General features: G+C 41.2%; 1 protein-coding gene across 3 annotated transcripts in view; it reads right to left on the reverse strand.

Moving 5' to 3' along the window:
- The window catches only part of BMPER (BMP binding endothelial regulator), a 149,530-nt gene that overhangs the window by 59,897 nt on the left and 65,988 nt on the right, over positions 1-23,645 (reverse strand). For all 3 annotated transcript variants that reach the window (XM_082046621.1, XM_082046622.1, XM_082046623.1), the window contains 4 exons: positions 12,392-12,491; positions 8,659-8,768; positions 7,875-8,015; positions 5,511-5,615 (listed from right to left, as the gene is read on the reverse strand). In XM_082046621.1, coding sequence (XP_081902747.1) covers positions 5,511-5,615; positions 7,875-8,015; positions 8,659-8,768; positions 12,392-12,491 — 456 coding nt within the window. The remainder of the gene's footprint in view (positions 1-5,510; positions 5,616-7,874; positions 8,016-8,658; positions 8,769-12,391; positions 12,492-23,645) is intronic.

Genomic DNA, 23,645 nt, shown 5'->3' on the forward strand with positions numbered 1-23,645 from the left:
AATGCCCTGGTTACAGCTTCAAATATCAGGTGCTAAAAACAGACAGAACTATTCAAAGAGCTTCCTGGCAGTCTTATAAGAAATGAAATACTAAAAGGGTTCTCTGTTACCACTTTTCTCTTTAGAGGGATTGTGAGAGAATTTTGGACTCAGGTATTCACAGATATCTAAAGCAGACTAGTCATTGGGTTAACAAGATTGCTAACTTTCCCCCCCCCACCACCAAAATATATACAATACATTTCATATGCACACCCTTTTAGTCACCACATAGAGGCAATTTGCTCCACACCCACTCCCACACTCCCCTCACGGAAGGGAAGGGAAGGGAAGGGAAGGGAAGGGAAGGGAAGGGAAGGGAAGGGAAGGGAAGGGAAGGGAAGGGAAGGGAAGGGAAGGGAAGGGAAGGGAAGGGAAGGGAAGGGAAGGGAAGGGAAGGGAAGGGAAGGGAAGGGAAGGGAAGGGAAGGGAAGGGAAGGGAAGGGAAGGGGAGCACTGATGGAGATCTAGTTTGGCCAGATTTCTTTCATGGCTAAATCGTGTGGTATCTCTCACCAAATCATATTACCAATCATGGTTTAGTCTCCCCAGTGAGGTAAATTGGCACGCATCTGAGGATGTGCAATGTCTAAAAGCAAATGCTTTGGTCTAGTCATAGTAATATGGACAAAAGTTTCAAGTCTTTATCACTCTGCCCAGGTCAATTTTTTTTATGGCTGTGTCTTATAAAAGGCTGGTTAGAAGCAGAAGGTGTGCCTCTGTGTATCATGGTCCTTTTCAGTTTTCATCAAATTAAAGGACGCTTTATCTGATTTTACTTAAAGCTAGCTGTCAAGCTAGAGGATAAGCCTGGAAATTTTCAGACTGAACAATGTGTTTTTCCAAGCAAAAACTGGCATCACTTACGGTAATGTTGGAGCTCACCTGCATTCCCGTACAGGGAAGGAATAGGCATATGGAGCTGTGCTGCTCCCCAAGAGCTGAACATAGAGATAGTCCCCTTTATGGGGCCACTGCTCCTGTTCCCCATCAAGCAGGTGAGCAAGAAGCAGCCAGCAAGAGCAAGCAAACAGAGCTGTGCTATTCTGTCCACTGAACATACTCAACAGTGCAAAAAACCTCATGGAAACAGACAAGAAATAGGTGGCAGGTCTATGCAGAAAGCAGGGAAGGAAGCATACGCAGCAAGACCTATTGCTGTCCACCTTGCTTTCTGCCAAGCTTCAACGACATGCATGGGGAGAAATGAACTCTTAGTATCTGGTGGCAGACTGGAGTGGAGCACACTCTATCCTGCTCATGCTTCATGTACCTAGATGGCATGAACGAGAGCTTGGTCATGAGCGCGCTTGGGCTCAGCATTCGCAGGGCATAAAAGTCAGTGTAAACTTTTCCTTGAATATGCAACTCTGTATGAACAAACTTGAGGCACATCTGGACTTGAGAACAGGGTTGTGTCAGAGTTTCACTGGTAGTGTGGGCAATGCTTAGACCACCAGGGCCTAGAGCAAAGAGAATAGCTGAGGACCAGGCTGCAACAGGGAGACCCCCAAGCACCTGTTAGGAGAAAACTCCTTAAAGGAGGAACCATTAAAACTTCATAGAAATAGGGAGCTGGGCAACACTTATCTGTATGAATGGAAGACGTGCAGCTGAATGCCACACACCGCACTGAACAGCCTTACCTTTCCGTTTCAATAAAAGAGTTGAAATCATCAGCCGAGCTGAAAGTGGCAAGAATTCAAGTGAAATTGGAATCTCCAAGGCAGCCTGCTGAGGCTGGTTACTTGAGCCACCATGTTGGCCCGAGATCCTGTTTTTGTCTTGTAGAATAAGGAAACCCATTATTGCTAACATGTGCTGCAAGAGTTCGTTAGCATTGAGGGTTCCCTTAGGAGTGGGCTAAGTGATGTGATCCCATTTTTCCCTATGAATATTTATAAGCAGACCACATTTGAGTCTATTTATTTTCTGGGACTTTTCTTCTTTTTTTATGAGGTTTTCAATTTTATGTCTGAGGTTTTTATTTTCTATTTTTTCAAGGCAAGACTAATTGCGGAGGGGAAGGGGGTTGTTTGGTTGTGCAATAGCAACAGCTGTTGTTTTTTTGTGCCTCATTTGGCACTAGAGTAAAAACAGCAACTTTTTGTTTGTAATAATAACAGATGTGTATAACATTAAATGCAGTCTGTGGTAGAGATGGGAGAACGTGTTCTGAATAAATTTTCAACTCACTTGAAGTTCACGGGTTCAAAATTTACCCACAGAATCGAACTCTGCAAATGTCTTCACATGCCGTGAATTTAATTCTATTAACTTTTGCACAGCCTTGGAGCTCAGAAAAGGCTGTATGCTGTAAAATTCACCAGGCTCTCCTCTAGCAGTACAGAAAGAGACGTGTCCATGACCACTGACCATTACTACAGGCTCACATTGTTAGTAGGAAATACCAAGGCATAAGGAGAGGAGGCAAGGTGGAAAATTATAAGGATGAGTAATGGAAAGGACATGGCACGAGGCAAGGGGTTGCCTTCAAAGGGTCCAATATAACTTTAGGACTGTATAAACGTAAGAGTAGTTACATTTATACAGTCCTAAAATTACATTGGGTCCTTTGAAGGCAACCACTAGGCTGATGTGACCCCTGGTGAAAATGAGTTTGACACCCCTGGTCTAAAGGATCTCTGAAACTCAGCCTTGCCAAGTGTTGAGACTACTCCCTTTCTATAAAGTATTTAAGCATGTATTTAAGTCTAAGCACACATGGAAGGCCCACTGACTTCAGCAGGACAGGACACATGCTTAATAGCTTTGCTGGATGGGGGCCAGTATGTAGCACGCCTTGCTGGTCAGGTAACCAAGAGAAGGAATATCTATGTGGAAACAGCGGTCAGAAAGAGAGAAATAGAAACCACAAGCCACCAGGCTCACTAGAAGCCCAAGGAGGACTGATTTTACTATATATATGACAGGAGGGATTAAATTTGTGAGATGAATTGCCTCCACTGCAGATGAAAAGAAGCTAAGACAGTTCCTGATATTACTGATAGAGGCTTAAATGTGCCAAAAAGAAAACAAAAGAAACAGGATAAACAGCCCTTTGAAGAAAATGAAAGAAACAGCAGGAACAGTCTTCAAATATATGTCACCCTGCCGCCAACACATTGAATAACACACATAGCTGCATGGTATTGGAAGTTTCTGCAGAATCACCTCTTTAAAACTGATTCTTTCAAGAAATAATTGGCCAAAATCTATGTTGATGAAATAAATAATATTCCATCACCAAAAAACCCCCACAAATCATGTAAAGAGCATTAAGGCTGCAGGGTAAAGCATCAAAGTGAAGGAATAATATTCTAAGTTCCTTGTGAATCTTCAATCCTTTCACACTCAGTGGTGTGCGCCATAACATAATTTTAATGAGATAACTTTATGTGGCCTAACACCCTAAAGGACACTAAATAGCAGTCTTCAATAGTCAGGAGAGACTGCTTACTGCTGGAAACAATGTGAAGAGACAAAACACCCCTACAGTTTGAGAGGTAGCAGCATAACTCTGTGCATGATATCCAGACTTACAGTGTCAGAATCACTAATACATCTTTAATAATGTGGTGTGTTTAATTAATGTTTATAGATTTGTGACAGAATATCGCATCAAAGAGAGTGGAGCATAGATGAAAAGTAAAAGATTTAAATCCATTAGCATACATTATTTTCTTTAAAATTACTTGGTGCCCACTTGAAATAGGAGAATTAATCTCACTCTAGATTTTACATTCCTTCTCCTATTTGTCTGTCCAATTTAGCTTGGAAGAGCAGAAGTGTAATGTGTACCTGTGGAGGAGGGTGGGTTTGCATGCAGCTTGCTGTAGACTCCATATTAAGGCAGGGAACAGGCTGACTGGTTAGATACTGGAGGGAATGTGCTGCAGTGTAACAAAGTTGGTCTTTTCAGCCCTAAGGAGCTGGACTTTGTCTGAAGACTCAGCTTGGAGGTCTAGGGCAGTTTAGGACTTCACATTAAACTTGGAGCAGGATGTGTAGCAGCGCTGAATGGATTTGTCAGTCAGTCAGTTACGCTGCCACAGGACTGAGGATGGTGAATTTTTGCCCACCACTATTTTCATTTTAGAAGCCACTTCAGCTGATCATCTCAATGCTTAAATTTATATGGGTACTGCTGAAATTATGTATTTCACTTAAGATCTATTATTAAGCTATATTAGTTATTTGATCTCAAAAGCATCTTAAACGTTTGAAATGCATCAGCACAGGGAAAATATAAACAAGACGCAGTGCACAGCAGGTTCTAAGCCAACAAAGAATTTGAAGGGACCTGAAGGGTCCAAGCTCCCACCTTCTTCTTACACTGTCAATGGTCTGAAGGGAGCAAATCTGGTTATCATAAGCCTCATCTGTTTCCCAGAAGAGCACCTCCATTTGTTCACACTGCCGAAGATGTATGCAACACCTCACGTGAGGCCCATTAACAGGAGAACTGCCCTCTGCAGTGAGTGTGAGAGTGACAGGAAAAGGACATCACCTCTTCTGAGGATGCAAGCATCGCTCTTCCAGCCCACTGTCACAGCAGAACCCGGAGCACCAAGGTACAGGCTCTCTATTCTACCACCACTTCTGGCTGTCAAAAGTTCACACGTTTAAAATTCTGCAAACTAGAGTTTGTCATTTAAAATTTTATACCTAGGTGTCTGTGACTCATATTTTCCCCACTGACTTCCAGGATGGAGAAGGAAACACTGAGAAGGTGTGATGCTAACGACTTGGCTCTTGCTTCTGCAGTTCTGTTCAAAGAGCTGCCCCTACAAGAGGTGTTACTTAGAGCTCCCTCTTCTGAAAGCTTGAGCCATTAAAACAAAATAATTTGTCAGTGACAGAAATCCAAGAAACAAAGGCTGATTTCAGCTTGAAGTTTCAAGTAATGCTAATTTTTGAAGCAATTAAGTAAAGTTACAGTTACACTGCTCTTTGGGTTCAGTTCAGACTTTCAGATAAAAAATACTCAGGCTATACCCTTAGAGAAAGTGGCATGGCTTGACTGAAATTATTTGCTTAGCTTTGTGCAATTTTCAATCAAGTATTAAGCCTCATATGCACTGACAAATGAAAATACAACAGCCTCCTGTGGCTTGCTTTAACAATATGCATGCTCTTAGAAGATTACCATAGTCATCTCACTGCTTTATAAAGCTTTGAATATATGTGAAAGAGATGTTCCAGTGCAGATGTTTGGGACAGAGAAAGTTAAAGGGAGGAGGAGAAACAAAGTCTTCAGAGCAAGGACAGAGGAGGGAAGCCCATATTCAGGGTAGCAGCAGCATACTTGTGGAATGCCAGCCTAAATTAATATGCCAGAGGATCCCTTCTCTCTAATCTGCATGCCCCACTGCCATGGACACACTTCCAAGAAACACTGAAAAAGATAATGGTGCAGGAAAAGAAAAAAAAAAAAAGAGAAGAAAGCTCTGTTCTTTTAAAAAACTCACATGAGGACAGCTGCTGACTGGAATGCACTGTTTCTTGCGACACTCTGTCTTGCCTTTCACACAAGCACAGATGGTACAGTTCACAGAGGACCACATCTCTCCATCCTGGAAGAGGAAACATGATATAGTATCAGCTGGGGTGGCAACAGGAAGCTATTTCAGCAATGTACCATTGCACAAGAAAGGATGACTTTCCCTGTTGGCATTGTGTCACTGTTTAGTCTAAATTATTTTGAGGTGTCTGTCCATGGCCAGTCGGACTAAAGACAAAGATCAAATTCAGCAGGATTTTCTTCCCTTTGGCCCTCGAGGTAAGAAACCCATTTTTTCCAAGGCTAACCAAATCACATTTGCATTTTTCATCAGTTTCTTGATTATTTGCATTGTTTTCTCTCCAGTATGTGTCAGATATGATCACACCTACCACAAATTTTCATTTAAGCTCACATAATTAGAAAAACCCGATTCATTGGGTTGAGTGACGTCTTTAAGTTGTTACACGTGAAAGTATTTGATTAAGACGTCAACATACAGTGAATTTATTCCCAGATGCAGCATCATTTTGACTTAGGGCAGGAATGGTCAAATAATGAATTCTAATTTAGATTACTTACAGAACTTTTACAGATACCTGATCTGCTAGACATCTGAAAATATTTAGAAGAGATACAGTGCTGAACTTGTCAAATGCAGAAGAGGTAAGACAGCCTATGTACAGCTCTTAATGTATTAGGTGCAGAGCCTCATAGTCTTGTCCCCACTTACTTGGGAAGGATTGCTTGTAGAACTACTTTGGCTCATTTCTACATAGTGTTGCATTTGCCAAGCATGGTTCCTAAAACATTCTGTCTCACCCACTTACAGTCTTGTGTTAGCCTGCTTAGAGCCAAAATGTGCATGTTTTCTGTTTAAAGGGCTGCTGCGAAGGAAGGGCGAGGATAGATGTGACAGGAACAGGAAGTCCAACCAGACAGCTGCGAACAATTACCTGCCCACCTCAACATGATGTTTTGACCAGAGAGAAAAACAGACTAAATCTGAAATGCCAAGGAGCCTAACTTATTCAGTGTAGCATACTTGGTCAAAGGCTCTCTCTCCCCTGTCTTTTGTTTCCAGGCCACGTTATAATGACCTGGTGTTCCTTATGCAGCACATGTTCTAGTGGGCCTCTAATGACCACTCTCCAAACATCTGCTAAGGTACCAGGATATATCACAGGTGACTGCATGCAGCTACCCTGATTTTTTGTCTCATAGCTGGTCTTGCACAGGAGTGCAGAAACACATTCAATGTGCCCATTCTACCTGTGTTAGACCATTAACTTCAACAGAGCAATGCTGCATTTACCCTTTTGCACACGAGGCCAGAAATGGGTATACTGCCTCATTATTTTTTCTTACTCCGTAGAATACTTAGAAATATAGTAAAATCTCCACAAGAAGCAGAATATTTTAGTTGGGTGCCTAAGAAGCAGGCATTTGTTCCTGAAGCACAATAGCACCAGTGTGAAAGTGCCAATCAGATGGAGTATAGTCTCAGCGTAAGTAGGTTCACATGTAATTTCCAGAATAAACACTTTAGCTATGTACACAAAAGATGGAATAAATGGGAAGCAATTCTGGCTGAGCAAACCAAGTATTCACAAATGATTAAACATTTGATCTGATTCAAGGGTCTCTTAATTCACAGATGGCCCATGAGGTGACAGAATCTTTTCTTCAACACAGTGTGAAAAAAGCCGCACCACTTGGAAAAACAAGCAGGGTCTCAGCAATAGCAGAAGTGTTCTGCAGGGAATCCCATGTGATTTGAAAATATTGGGTGAGAGTGCAGCGGGTAACAGTTATTACATGGTTATCCCAATATAACGTGTCAGGGGTGCTGTCCTTAGCAGAGATGTTAAATGTAGTAAATCAAGACAAGTAACTTTCAGACAAGACAAACTTCATAAAGCTCCTGTTGGATTACCTGTGGAAGAGACTCTGGCTCGGCAGATAAAGCCTACATACCACTAAGCATATCTTCTTCATGAATATTAGTGTTTGTTTGGGAAAGCAGAGTATTACTATATGTTACTAAAAATGCATTACTTGTCATGAAAGAGCAGCTTGAATCTCTGTGTACAGAGAGGGAGACAACATGTCACATCAAGAAGGAACTAATCTTTTACTATAGGATTTAGACAAACTCAGAAAAAAAAATTGCAGATGGTAGATTTTCCAAAGCTTTGCTTCCAAGTTGTTCCATCTTCAATCAGGATGGTGAGGATTCTGCTAAAAAACAAGCCACAATACTAATTTACAGTAAACTCATGCTGTTTCAGCTGTTACAATGGCACACCTCGAGCCACACCTGAAACTTTACCTGGAAGATCTTATTGCCAAACTTGCACACTTTCACTTCCTCAGGAGGGATATATGAGACACACTCCTTGCAGCAGTGATCATTGTTTTTATTGCATTCACCAGGAAATAAGCACCTCTTCTTGCATATCACTGTTGAATCCTAGGTAAAAAGACAAAAGGAAAATCAAGAAATCATCACCAAGATGTTTGTGCTCCTGTGTGTCCTTACCACAATGTTTCTGCTTGCTCGGTCATTGCATCCATTCAAGCTACAGCCCAACTGCTTTGAACAGGTCAGCTCAGAAAAAATAAAATTATTTACTGGATTAAGGGAATCTTTCATGGTCTGTGAAGCTAAAGCCAGCTTGTACTTCTGTTGGCCTGCAAAATCTTACTGATTCTGTGACACTTTTATATTTTTTTTGCCTAGGTGCAGAAGTGCAATTGGTCACAGTAATGTTAGAAGAACTAAAAAAAACCCACTGCCCTTCAGCAGAGATATGGTATTATAGTTCACCATTTAGAAACTCCTCTTCCACTGAAATGCAAATTTAAAGAGGATCACATAATTTGACTAACTTTGTTTTGCATCCTACAGAGTCAGGCATCATGTCTCAGCTGAGGCAGTAAGTAACTTTTTAAACTTTCCTAGCACAACTGCGAGTGCTCTTCAGATCATATTCTAGGAGACCACACAAGATGCCAAAGGAGAACAGTATCACGGTTTACAGTTCCACAGCCCTACAAATTACTGCTAAGCCAGACAACCACCAGCACACAACACCAAAGCACTGTGGACTTACCTTGCATGTACATACTGTGCAGTTGTCATAAATAAATGAGGACCCATTATCATACACATTGCTGTGGAAGAGGCAGCTTCCAAACGGGAGGTCAAACACTTTCCTCTGTCCTGAATATAAACAAATAGTAATAGAAACAGAATGTGGTTGAAAATATTTCATATTGTCAACAAAAATAGTAGGGCTTATTGTCACCAGACCAAATTCATGCACAATGTGTCATTTTGCTATGTGTTTCCATTTTGGTGTGAAAAAAATATGTACTTTTAACATTTCACTGTTCTTCTAGCACACACTCATCTGTACAAATTCTACCATGGGAGGGAATATAAATATGATTTATGGCATGTTTTTATTGGAAAAAGTCTTTCTTCTCCTTTTCATCATAAAGTGCACAGTGCAGTTTAAAGGAATAAAATGTAAGCACTGCAAACTCTCCGGGTAGGTACACTTAAACTAGTTTAAACAGTCTTTAACTTAATGCAGCAACTTATCAAATAAAGCAGCCTTTACTGGTTTTAGCATATCTACCTCAGGGGTTTACAGCAGCTAAACTAAATCAACTCAGTGGCACTGATGCAAAAAAAAACATAGGTGTTATCCTGCCTCATTAAGATAGCCTGGTGTATCATGTTCACACAAGGTTGCAAGAAATACAGGCATTTGCATCATTTTTGAGTAGAATGAGGGCAACACAAGATATTTAGTTTTCGTAACCCATAAAATATTTGGGCTTCATCAGAGCAAGGCAAGGTTTAGAGCACTACACAGGGAAGGCAGCATCAATCTCAAATCCTTCCTGAAGTCCTGCAATGACTTTCAGTTCCCAGTTGCAACACACGTTGTGGTTCTGCAAGCTTTTCTTATTCCTCAGTTTCTTTCCTAGTAGGTTATTTTAAACGAGTGACCATTATGATACATGATCACAAGCTCTTTACAAAAACTCATATGAAATCACTATACTTATCGTCCTCATTTTGAATACCTTCCCCTGTTTACTTTTGGTGGCAGCCAACTAATAAGATCTTTTGTGAGTGGCTGCCAGTCTCTTGGCTTATCATTTCTGAGGCCTGATGTTAAATAGGCATCAGTTCTGAGGCAGGGAATGGCCACTGCAAGTACATACAAGAAGTCACTAAGTACTAGGCCAATACTTTAGCTCTCAAACTACCAGGTCTTTGCATACTGCAATTCCTTCCCTTTTCAATAATTCTTAATAATGTTGAACAGCTTAAAAGGTTCTGTTTTCCTCTGAGATATAAGTGAACAAAAGGATTAGCACACAGCAAAATCCATGGGATTAGCCTGGGGTTTTAACAAATCTAATGTCAAAATAGCTATTAAACAAATAGTTAAGAAATTATTGCTATTGTTCAGTTAAACACAATTTGAACATCTCTCTCTTGCAAATCAGCTACCTTGGCCTAATCTGTTCTTGCATAACCAGCCTTCCTTTTACTGAATGTGCATCTTTTCTGAAAAGGCTTAATTTTTCTTGCAGGATTGACAAATGAAATCAGTTGTGGATACTCAGTAGCCCTAAAAGGAACTGTTCTACTTCCATGCACCTCTTTTGGGCAAAGCTCATCCATAGTCCTGCCTGTAACAACACTTCTGCTGCTATACCTAGTGCCAGGACTTCAATCACATAACTTACATAAACAAGTGAACAGAAGTCCAGTTCTCTCTCACAACCTCTTGCCATGCCTTGCAAACCACCCAGTACAATTCTGGGTGGCCAACCCAGTTCAAACAGTTGGTAAAAAAACACTGACAAAGGAGCTACCACTTTAAAAGTTGTGGTGGTGAAGATACTGGCTTAATGGCTGGCTTTGCTGGCTCATAACCACTATTTAAACTAATAATTCAAGTCCCAGTAGAGTCTACTGCATTCTTCTAAGCTATATACGCTGAGTATCAGGAATTCAACTGCAGGGAGGTCCTCCACATGATACTCAAAAAATCATGCCTCAGCATCCCTGAAAATATTTCTCTTTCCTGACTGCCACGAGTGTGCTCCACATTCCTTGGCTCTACCTCCACTCTGAAACACCCAACGTTTCCCTGTGAATAGACATTATCTGTTCACAGGTATATGACTTGTTTTAGAGCAAAGACCACATAAACTGAAAATCATTATTACTAGTGAAGTCACAGGCTTTCATAGGAGGGGAAAAAAGAATCTGTAGAAAAATCTCCATGAAGCAGTCACAAATTAAAGCTGGGTTTTGAATGCCTAGATCAAGGAGAGGAATGTTCAGTTGGGAAAACCAAGGTGTGGAGAGGATAAGGGGATTTTACAGAGGGAAAGGAAAAATGTCCTCAGCCAAAACAGAAGCTCAGCATTTGGACTTTTCTCCTCTCCATTTCCTTCCTCTAGTGTATTACTCTAGGGTGCTGCAGTTAAGAGTTCCAGGCAGATATTTAACTGTAGCACTTCTCAACTAGTAAATAAATAGATAGATGAATTCATGTTTGTTTCAAGCAGTCAAAACTATAAAATATTATGAGAAGGTGGAATTCTCTATGGCTTGCTGCCTCCAAGGCCAGACCTCTCTGTAAATCTAATCTAGCCCTGGAAACAGACTTTGGCTAGTTGTAAAGATATGGTCAAAATGTCAAAAGGTTTTTGTTGAAGAACTGAGAGTTATCAGCTCTGAAAAATTTCCAATCCTAGTTATAACCTCATAGACCAAATTAAAACTAATTTACTTGGTAGGATGTGACTGCTCCTTGTTTATGAAATAGAACGACACATAGAATCATTTTGGTTGGAAAAGAACCTCAAGATAATTGAGTCCAGCCATTACCCTAGCAATGCCAAGTCTACCTCTAAACCATGTCCCTAGAACTTCATTTACACGGCTTTTAAACATCTCAAGGGATGGTGACTCAACCACTTCCCTGGGCAGCCTGTTCCAATGCCTGACAACCATTTCTGTGAAGAAATTTTTTTCTAATATCAGATCTGAACCTTCCTTGGTGCAACATGAGGCCATTTCCTCTGGTCCTATCACTTGCTGCTTGGGAAAAGAGACTGACATGCTAAGGAACATTAACCTGTGGTGTCTATGGACATGGTAAGAGCAAAGTAAGGACTCTCAAAAGGCATGGCCTTCCTTGGCATGACCTGGAAGAACTAGCCCTTCTTAAAGGCCTCTGACTTACTCTTTTAAAAAGTGTTGGAAAGCCATAATTGAAAATATTCCTGGCTGAAACTGTGATTTGACATTAAGAAGGCAACCATGAGGCAGACTCTTGGGTCCCTGGCCTCTCTGACAACAGCTTCTAAGAATGCAATTTCAGTCCAGAAGTTTCCTCTGACCTGCATTTCCTCAAAACCAAGAATGCAAATGTACACTTGAATACAAAATATGAGAGGGTGAGGCCTTTTTCTTCTGGCAAATTCCAACAAAACATTTCCTCCCACGTCAACCTCCTTTGTGAAAGGTGCAATGAAGGTAGGAAATATCTCTATATTTGTCTCTCTAAGCAAGCCAGCTGGTCTATGCTCAAATGCTCTTCTGCAGCTGCATGCTTAGCACCACCCATCAGAACCCTACATGCTGACCTCAAGTACATGTTTATACCCTTAGATTACAAATCCGCTGAGCAATACGTTCTCTTCCACCTCCCAGAATTTACCAGTGTCATGAAATACTGGTATAAAAGTTGCTACACAGAAACATATAGTATTAATTACAAAATTCCCAGGAAAACCAAAAACACTCACCTAAGCATTTGGGGCAACACTGTCCAGCAGGAATATGACTGAGGTGCTGGGGACACGAGAGAATGGGGCAGACTTCTTGGATGCACTGTGTCCTTCCATCCTGAAGGAAAATAGGCTCAGTTAGAAAAAGAAAAAACACAACAAACAAACAAACAAAACAAAACAACAACAACCACCATAAAGCAAAATGTCTATGATTGCACACACCCACACAGACCGGTAACAAGTCTTGAAAAGCCTTAGCCAAAGCAATATCTGCCAACAGAAATTTCTGCTTGCATCAGGCGTACAAGGAACATGTACAATGCTTCTTCAACACTTTCTATATTGCTTGCAGAGACCTTGGTTTATTCATATTTTTCCATTATCTCAAGAAAGGAAAGTAATAGTTGAAAAAACAGTGTCTTTCTATCTTATTTCTTGGTATGAGTATGAGAAAAACAGGGAGAATAAAATCTTTATCTATTGACCTTTCTGGATGTTCAAAAAAGTTATTGAGCAATTTTTTACATTACTGTTCACCTCCTGTGCCATGCCCTTCTAGGCTTGTCTGGGACAGGGATTAAGTGCTGAAGCAAGATGAGAGCAGGTGTTCTTCCACTATGTCCATGACCTCAGAAACCAAATAAGCCAAAATCACTTAAGAAAGCACATTCTTGTTAGCCTCCGAGCCCAACTATGCAAACTCAGAAGGTCTGCTTTCTTCAGAGGACTGAAAACCAAGAGATTATGAAATTTTTGGAATTAATGTGGGGGGCTGAAGGGGGTGGACGGGGAAGAAAATAGAAAAAAAATAAGCAACCTGGATTTGATATATACTATTGTACCAATGAATATCAGAAACAGGGAGAGGCAAAAAGCACAGCAAAGATGAAAGCAAAGAATATATGTCTATAATTAAGTCAGTCAAAAGAGATCTTTGTTCTCATTCTGCTCCACTGCCTGATTACTTCATTGTGCTTACAGAATACCGTGTTTAGCTCTGGACCCTCTACCAACATGTGCTCCATAAGCTCATCGGGGTCCAGGTTGTTGAACTTAAAAACTTTAAAAACCTTTGTCTCAGCAAGAGAAATCAGCCCTTTTCATCTTACTGCCCTGCCTTATTTATCACTCAGAGCTACAGGCTCATCCCAACAATAAGCTTTGTGTTCCTGAATGCTGTGATGGAAGACTTATGAACAGTCTCCTCCCACCTACATGCTGGATGCCTCTCGGGGCTCCCCGGGGAAAGATGGAAAAAGCTGTTCATTTTGAAGAGCTCTGTTGCCTGAAATTATGGTATGCCATTCCCCTCCTAATGGCCTCAGTGAATCATGTAAAAGCTTTTACATACAGGCAGACCCACATATACACTGTTATACAGAAAATAACATGCTTGTTGTACCCCTGTCCTATCATAAGTTTTCAGGAACTGAAGTCTACCTGTCCCATGGGGCCACCAAAGCATCCTGAGTGCACATGGCTAAGGACTGCTCGTAATTCTTTCACTGTGGCATGCAGGAACACAGAGTTTATTGTAGACTGAAATGACTGCTCTAAATTAAGGGTCAGACCAGAAACTTGACAAAATGAAATGAATTCTTCACTGATGTTCCTTATGATGCTCAGGGAATAGTTCTGTGAAAAGAGACACAGGTGCAGAATAAAAGAGAAAATACCAAAGAAGGGCTCTTTGAAACAGTTCCGTCATTCAGCCCAGGGTAAAAGGCTACAAGAAGACAAAGTTCAAACTTCGGTGACAATTCAGCAAATGGGAAAGCAGGGCATGGAGACCTCAGCCAGCCTGGTGACAGGATCAGTGATATATCCATGGAAGACAAATCAGTGTCCCAATGCATGGTGAGCACGGGTCCTTCCTTGCAATCTTGTTTCTGCATTTAATACTCCCATATCCTATACCTCTGCAGAACTGCTCAGGAGTTCTGCTTCTCTGACAGACGGAATCAAAGCTCAGGCTTAGCACACTATGGAGACATCGTCTTTGCAACATGTATTTTTTTAAATACAAAATGCCACAGATAATGTTGATTATTTCTTCATTTTAGCCTTTTTTTTAATAGCTCCTTTTTTACGTTTTGTACTTGCCCCTCCTCTGCACAAAACTAAGTCCAGTTGCGTCTCTTTACCGCACTGCTGCTCCCACTTCCAGCCTGTAATGTTACTTTTTTAGCGCAAAACCATTTTCTACTTTGCTGTTGTCCCAGATAGGCTCTTCCAGCCTTCAGTATCATGACAGGGTAAAAGCTCAAGAACAGTCTGAAACAAATCAACCTGTACCATTTAAAGTAAGAATAATTCTACTTGCCTGACAGAGCTTAGAGAGAGAGCTCAATGGACACTGTGAGGAAATGTCGAAACCTACAAAATATTTCTATTTTCTTGAAAGACTCAGTCATTGCAATTCAAAACTCACAAAGCATTGCATGGAATAGAGCTGCACAGGAAAAACTGTGCAAAAAGATGTTCAACAAAAAAATAAAGGGAACAAATAACTCCAGAGAACAAAATGATTGGGTCTGGATGGCCTAAGCCAGGGTGGGAACTGCACAGTAAACACCTTGCCTCACCTCCCAATTACATCTACAGCTTTTAGCTCACATTTCCCTGTTAACTGTAACATCTTCCAGGCAGCCAGAATATTCCAGGTTTGAAGCAACACCTTCCAGTAAAACCAAACCTGAACTGGAAGCCAGCACAGACCAATAAAGTAGAAGTGACATCTGCTTCCTGTGAGAAATGCTATTCAAGAGCTAGGCAAATAAATCCTTGAGCAATAGGTATGTGAAGCCTTAATCAAGGAATGCTGCTGCAGTCCACAGTCCTCTGGAGGTAACGGATTTTGTCACAAATCTACAGTCTACGATGAAAAGACTCACTTTCAACACCAGAGACAAGCAAAACTACTCCTGCTGCCACCTCATATCTACAAAACAAAGCAAGAGGCTCCCTGGCATCAGCTCAGAGGACAGTATGGACTGAGGTATTGTCTCATCTCAGTAGCTTTCTTAAGAGGTAGAAGAGAGGGGAAGATAAAAAAGCACTTTCTAACTCTCCCACAAGATGTCCATCTTGGAGAAAGATGACAACAAATCTTTCCTAAAACAAAAGCATGGAGCTAGTCCAGATACCCATCCATCCACTTCTGCTAAGTTCCCACCTAGGCTATGATACTTGACTGTTCAATAAGGACAGAAGAAACTTGACAGAGTTGAGAGATGCACCCATCCAGGCTGTGGCTGCAGTGCAGTTTCTGGGCAGGCTACCCACATGTCCGCAGCACAGCACATATGCAGCTTGTGTGCTAGGACAGATGGAGAGAGACATGCCTGCTGAAAAAAACTATCTGTCCAAAACCAGGTTGGGAGCTTGCTGCAGTTAATTTCCAAGAGCCTTGGGCTTCGTCTGTCATAAGAGCGAGAACAGTGACCACCAACAGCAGAGCTGCTCTTGTCATAAGTAGATTTTTAATGCACTCAGATAATCTCAGGAGGACAGAGATTTACACACTCCCAATTTATTTGCTACTGATAATGAATTCGTCTAAAGTTAATAATATTTATATACATGTTACTTAATGTTAAAGGTTAACTTCAGCAGTATCAAGAACCATGTTTCTTGTGGGCATCTCATTTTCCATTCCAGTTTCAGGCTTTTTCCCTGTGCTTTATTGAAGCTATAAATCATCTAAAAAAGATTTCTCCCCAGTTTTGCCCTGTGTTCACCTTGTGCTTGAAAGAGTCTGCTAGTTCCCCAACAGAAGTAAAATTTCCATTGATTTTGCAGAACATTTTGTCTAAGTGCTAGCATTAGGATTCAGCCCACAGTGGATTGTAGGCATTTATTTTTAACTTTTACTCTAGAAGAAGTGTGAAAGGTTTCATTTGATACCAGTGAGGCTATCCTTACAGAGTGAAAAAAGGAAAAATTATAAAGAATATCAAAATTGCATTTCTCTCAACTCCAGGTTACATATTCCAGACACTGAGAGCAAGGTCAGATGTATACTGTAGCCTCAGCAGGGGTTGCTGTACAAACTAAGACAGATGTTCAAGGTTGTCTTCAGCTATGAATAAAGATTTTATGCCACCAGCATGAAAAATACCTTTGAAGTTCAACAGGGTCACTACTGAGCAAGTCTGCTCCATGCCAGTGGCAAGAGAAGCCAAATAAACACACAACTGTATGACTGTCTTCAACCGCTCTAGCACAGTGCAGATGACTGCAGCCACCATGAACATATTAAGAGACATTATTACTTTTGTGACAGCAATGGCATAAAGGCAATGAATAGAAATCTGCTGATAAAGAGATGGACGTATCTTTTGATATTCAGATAATGATGAGTATTACCATTCTGGGGAAAAAAAAAAAAAAAAATGAAGGCATACCAGGACTCCTTCACTACATGAGGCTTCCTACATGAATTGGATAGTGAATTGGTCTGCATACACTAGAAACTCTGTGTGACGTATTAACTACTATGTGATCAAAACGCTTCCACTACCTCCCAAATGTAAAACAGGTCAGCACCATGTACTATGCAGACATCTTCAAAACACCCCTGGAACCGCATGCTTGTAAACCCAAACCTTGAGTTTACAATCAGATGTGCAGTCCATGACTCATCATATATAATAAGTAGACTTCAGGCACAGAAGTGAGGGGACACCGTATTTAGAGTATGATTTTAATCAGGAAATAAAATAGGTGCTCTCTCCCAAATCAGATGAAAGACACTTGTTCTTATAAGAACACTGGCGGAGTATGTGGCAGACAGCCTCTGGGAGTAACTTCACCCTTACACAGTATTTCAGGGTTCCTGAAATAGCCATGTCATGCACAGCGAGAGTTCCCTGGAAAGGTCACGGAGGTGAGAAGGTTTTTAGGAAATACACAAAGTAGCGAAACAGTTCTCAGTATGAAAGCAAATGGCATATCAATCAGTTGACAGATAGACAAGCCAGAGCTTCCCACATCACTGCAGCCTGATCTACTGTCTAGACAAGTATTTTTAAAATGTTTCTTTAGAAGGTATTGGATAAGATTCAGAATAAGGAGATCTTGAGCTTCAGTTCAAAAAAACAGGTATTTATACTGTCTTGTGTGCGCTAGATCGTTAAACTCTGGATCTAGATCTCAAACTGGATTTTTGCTGGGGTATCACTGCTATAGGAAGGCTTTAGAAAGCGGTCCTAGTGCCAGTCTAAAGCAGTTTGCTATGAACTGCATGTGCAGCCAATGCTCAATAGAGCTCTCCTTCATTTTAGTACCAGACCATGCACATGAGTGTGGATATAAAATATTATCTTAAATGTCTTAAATATGAGCTAAAATCTATACAGATTAGAAATTGTAAATTGAAAGATTCTTATGAATAAGTTTTTAGAGCAAGGGCACAATTCTTAAACTATCATTTTCCTCTGTCTTCTCTCAATCTGATGCAAAGGCGTTCCTTGACACAGCCAAGAGAAGCCTAAAGAACTCCCTTTATTTTTAACAGGTGAGAGTTTGACTCTACCATCTCCCCCTTCCTGTGCAGTCTTATGAGTAGTTAGGTGTATTATGTTATCAACAAGATGTATTAATAAGAAAGTTCAATTAGTTGTCTACTACCAATCTGAATTCCTGTCCCCGAGCTCCTAGCAAATTCCAAGTGCAGTTGCAAAGTGTCACAGAGTTAGAACACCTTGACTTAAAACCAGGAACCAAAAAGCCTCCCTCTTTTGGAGGTTAATCTGCATGTATCCCACTGCTGATGAATTATCTAAATTACCCATTAGTTAGTAGTTTAGGGCAAGATGAAGCCTCTAAAATACTGTCATGCTTTCTATCACCCAAATACCGTGTGTACAAAGTGACTCATGTAAGTGCCAAGCCAGTCTAATCTTTCCATCTATTCCACTTCCCGAGAGTCACATTTCATGGGACTGTTTAGATGAAGAAAAGGAATTTTCTCTTTTTCAGAAGGAAGTGGTGTGCTGTGTTTGTTTGCAAGTGCATGTTTGAAATAGCAGAGCATCCTCCTAGAGGGTGAAATACGCTGTCCTGGGGTATAGCTCTCCACTTTGAAATCAGACTGTTGGGGAGCTGCTGGTCCTGGTTCTTTCAAATTTCAAAACAATTTGCACCGACTCTCCCAAGGGAAGAGATGGAGGACTAGGGTATTTACTGCTGTGGGTGAAAGGGAACATTCTGGAAAATGAAATCTTGGGTTGCACAGTAGCTTTGTTTAAGTATGCACAGGCAGAGACACTGCTCCTAAAATTTCACAGTTACTGGAACTGCAGAAAGGCTCCTTGGGGAAGGTCACGCAGTGCTCTGCTCTCAGCTGGGGGACTCAGCACAACCAGCACTTGGTCATATTTCTCTGCTCTAATAGCGCTGTGCAGAAGTGTTGCTGGGATTATGTTGCATCTGGCTTCACAATCCAGCTGAAATCAAATCGCTCGCTGACCCAACAGCCTAGCTGCAGAGTCTAGCAGCTGAGCAGCCAGCAGTCCTCTCCCCTCCAGAGTCTGCACACTGAGCTCTTGGCTATGTTGAAAGCAATGTTGTAAATATCCCTTCTTCACTTGGAAGCCTTGAAAGGTTTAATCGCAGTGTGTACTTTTCCCCTCTCAGGCTGATTTCCTAAGAAAAGAAGGCTTATGCAGGCACAAACCAGGCACACCTGTAGCTTGTGAATCCCTGATCAGCTCCAGCCACAAATGATCAGGGGACTGCAATGAAAAAGGTATCTAGAGATAAAACAGCAAAAATCAAAATGACAGTAAGATCTCAAAGACATTAAGTTCCTACAAGTTTTGTTAAAACCAGACTGCTTCAGAGAGTACAGGGCCCCCAGTTTCCTTCCAGGAAGGCAGCAGCTGGCTGTCCAGGCAGCATCTCCCAGACCTTCTGCCTTTTGCTTGGTGCACCTCAAACACCTTTGTTGGCTGTGTAATTATCCAAGGAGCTATTTTCAGCAACAGAGCATCACTTCTCAGAATATTTTTCCCAGCAAGAGAGTATCTAAAATGTTATGTTCATTTTCTCAACGTTACAGACAATGCTCAGTGTTACATAGCAGATTAGTTGCCATCATCTCAAATCCAGTTTTTCCTCTGGGCTAAATCCTTTCACATCACCTCCATCCCTTGCTGCCATTTCACACACTTACTAAACAAACTCTCTCTCCTGCTGCAGGTCTCATTAAACGGATCACTGTCACCATGTCTTATGTAGTCCATGCTGGGTATTAGTATCAAAAGGCTTCAGAATTCTGAAATTAAAACTAGCTCTTTATTAAGAGAGATCCTTAACAGAAATGCTGCAACCATAGGTACCACTGCACATATCCTCGACACATTTTGGTGTTTCCTATAAGCTAGACATGTTTCTATAGGCTGTGATCCTCCTGTGATTTCCCCACAAGTTGCTGCACAGGGCACACCCAAACAGTGCCAAGTCATCCTTCTGAATGCTACAAGGGAAAACAGAGAAAGGGGCCTAGCCATACAGCACTCACTATAGCACAATGCCTTTCTGTAATGCTGGAGGTTAAAAGACATACACCTGGCAGAAGAGGTGGATTTTAAGGCGGGATGCAGGTGAGGACTGCCTCAAAGTTCATACAAATCAGTGGGAGTCTTTCAGTTGATTTTCAATTCACTTTGGATGACAGCATTTTGAACAAAAGTCCTGGAAGTTGCACAGGGTAGTGGTGAAAAATGAGCCAAGATAACCACTTCGGTAGGAATGGGCCACGAAGGCAGCCCCACACTGCAGGAAGGGGCAGAGCTCTGCAGCACCTTGGGGGTAAAGAGCAGCAGCTTCCTGGGAACAGCAGAAGGGAAGGAAACAAAGCCATTGGCAAGGAAATGGTTCTGGCATGCCACTGCAGGAGAGAGTTCAGCTATTCGTGATTAATTTAGCTGTTACAACAGAGGTCTCCAGTGACTATGGAAGCTTTGCCGTGAGCCACACAATTATTTATTTCTCTTCTAGAAAGAACTGTTTCTATGAAAAATTGCAATAAAACATGTTATGCTGGAAACCATCTGTCGCCAGAAAAACTATTAAAAACCACTAACAAGCTTCTTCACCTTATTCATGTCCCATCCCAGATAGTAAGAAAGTTAGGGTTAAATGCAAGGGACTTTCCTAACTTCAGTTATTAGAAGCAGAGCAGTAGCTCTATAAAGCAGGTCCTGGCTTCTTGCAGCCATGACTTTTCCCCTGAATCAGTTGGAGGCTGCTTTGTTTTCATTGGCATCAAGAACACATGAAGCACAGTCCAGTGGGTGTACAGTTGTGTATACACCACCAGTGCATTTGCATAATGTTTCAAAGTCCTAACTCGATGCTTGCAAAATGATGGTCACTGCCACAATGTGTTTATATAAATAGCACTTGCTTTTCATAAGATAAACTTGCACAAAGGTTTTCTTTTGTTTTGTGTTTTTTTCTTTTACTGCAGCATGAGCTTTGTGATACTGCCTTACAAGCTTTTTTTGCTATGTCCTACAGTAAACAGTACTCCTATAAACTCCATACTTCGGCAGCTATTGGCGACTACCTTCACCCCCACTTCCAGTTCCCACATTACAGCTCAGGACTGGCCTCCCTTCTGAGAACAGGTTTTCCTTCTGAACAGTCCATTTGCAGAGATACACAGTTATTAAATCCCTCCAGTGTTCCCAGCATGTTTCTTGCACACACAGAATACTGGTACCATTGTGGTCCTGAGAAAGGTGACAATTCAGACTCTCACTTCATCATCATTCTTCAAAATACTTGGTCATGAGTACAAACTCTACAGATGTATCCGTACAGCTTCGCCTTAGAGTATTAGTTTTAAATAAATCGCCTGAAGTTATCTGCAGGACTATATTGCAAGACTCAAGTGAATTAAATCTCCAAATGCCCAAATGCTGACATCTGGCATTTAGATACAAAATAAAGGCTTTATTTTCAGTAGTACAGACACTTTCTTGTAGACAATATGAACTTCATTTCATTGCATGGTTTGAAGCTTCATTTTTGGGGGGTTCAAATGTATAAACAAGGTCATGAATAAAACCAACTAGGGTTGTTCTTGGAAGAAGAAAAAAGCACATAATTTAGAAGAAGGTCCCTACACACTTGAATTTGGAAAAGTTGTTACTAGGTCAAAAGCTGCCAGAATAGCCCGCACTAAGTCACTGTTCCATTCACAGGCAAAGAGAACAAATCTCCTTCAGTGATTCAAGGCAATGAGGTATTGGAGAAGTTGAGATTTAATCCTTCACTGGCTGTTTCTACAATTTACGGATGCCCTTGCCTGAAGGTTTGATGATAAAGCACATTGATATCTGTAGAACATCCATGGTAAAATAAATCATACTGCTGCAGTTAGGATGCTACTTCTAGCTTTTTACAAGCCCTTTATACATGTATGTACCCTCCTTAAACATTATGCTCCACATATACTGCTGAGGTAACCTCAGGAAGTATAGGATTACACACACACTGCTTCCTTAATGCATCCATCAAAGGTTTTCATTAACAGGAGATCCTGTTTGTCCTAAGCACTTAGCAAGAGAGTTAAAAATATACTTCAAAGCATTATGCAGACTTCAGCAAGAGAAAGTGCTAAACTACAGGTCGTTCAGAAGATTTCTTGGAAATAAAGTTTTAGGAAAACTAGGCTACCTTTATGAAATAAGTAGATTACAAAACTGTTCCTACAGTGAAACAGTCACAGAGGTAGCTTCCGTCTACCTGAAGTGGTGTAGGATTAGACTTACTGTATGCCAATGGTACTTTTCCATAATAACATCCCTAATACCACACTGCACAATTCCACTACTTTGTATTACCTAGAGCTGTCCCTCCACAGAGATCTGGCTCGGCTTTACTCCAGAACAGGGCACACTCTGTCTTGTGATCAAGGGAAGTTACACATTTTAGTCCTAAACACAAGCCTGAGTAAGGGGTGCTGAGGAATCTGCAGCTCTCCAGGAATGGCCTTGGGAAGCACTTTGGTTAGGAATCATTTACAAGTCATGATTTCTCTACTGCTTTCTCCTTCCTCCAGGGCTAATGACTTACAGAAGTATCATCAACAAATTCTAACATTTCCCAGTCCTGGCTAGCAAGACTGATAGGGGAGTCACAGTTCCTTCCCTTCCTTCCTAGCTTGCAAACCACCTGCACATGCATGGAGAAAGGCTAGATAAAACCCTAAGAAGCCCATTGCTCCTTCGCACCCCTGCATAGACCATGACACACACTCAGGTCTCCCCTGTGTTTTCTTCCAATTTTTCCCAATAAAGTTCATATCCAGCTACTGCTTTTCATTTATGGGTGGGGTCCTTTTGCTAATTACTGGTTTCTCATTGGCAGCAATGCATCTGTAAAAGGCTGATGCCCAGAACTATAAAGATCACAGGCTCCTCAGGGACAGCTTAGGCATGATGTAGAACCTACAGAAATGTGGATTTAACCATTTAGGCAACTATAGCACGCCAGCGCTGGCTAGATTTTGGCCAGACCATCTCTTCTGGCACCTGCTTAAAGTCCTGCTGCTGTTCTTGTGCAGGATCAGCACTGTTACATTAAGCCCATCAGCCTGGCACTTTTCTCCAAGCTAAGCTCACATGAAATTCACAAACTGGATAGACTTCTATCTAAATTCTTTGCAAGGCCATATACATAGGCAACGTTTAGGTCACAGCACATGACAAACTTCATTCAAAAAGGCTGCCAGAGGATTTGGAAATACTTGTATCTACCTTTCTCATAACATCCTGCTAACCAAAGCACTTCCGTATAGAGGCACAGCCCAAGGAGAAGGCACTTCATCGTCCTCTTGATAAAGCCACAACACCGAGTCATCAAAAATTAAAAGGTCCGTACGCAAGAGGGCATATACCCTAAAGGAACAATTTTTCACATTCTGGGACTTGTTGCACAGGAAGATCTTTCCGCATTTTATATTTCAGAAAATACTTAAAACTTATTAAGACTAAGAATGGGGGTCACACCAAATGCAAATTACAAGGCATTCTCATATTTGGCTTACTGCCTCATCATCAAAAGTCATTAGTAGTCCCTAAGAGAGATAATAAGCAAGCAAATAAAATTTAGTTTTGGTTGCAAGTGCAGGTCTCTCCTTGGCCCTGTTAAGTCTCCTTTGTACCTGTCTAATGATGTAAAATGGTCTTACAATTAGTGCAAAGTGACTCATTGAAGATTCCTGTAGGAAATAAAATCATACATTCTTATGTGT

The sequence above is a fragment of the Streptopelia decaocto genome, assembly GCF_964273445.1.
Source record: "Streptopelia decaocto genome assembly, chromosome: 2".
Taxonomy (NCBI): Eukaryota; Metazoa; Chordata; class Aves; order Columbiformes; family Columbidae; genus Streptopelia; species Streptopelia decaocto.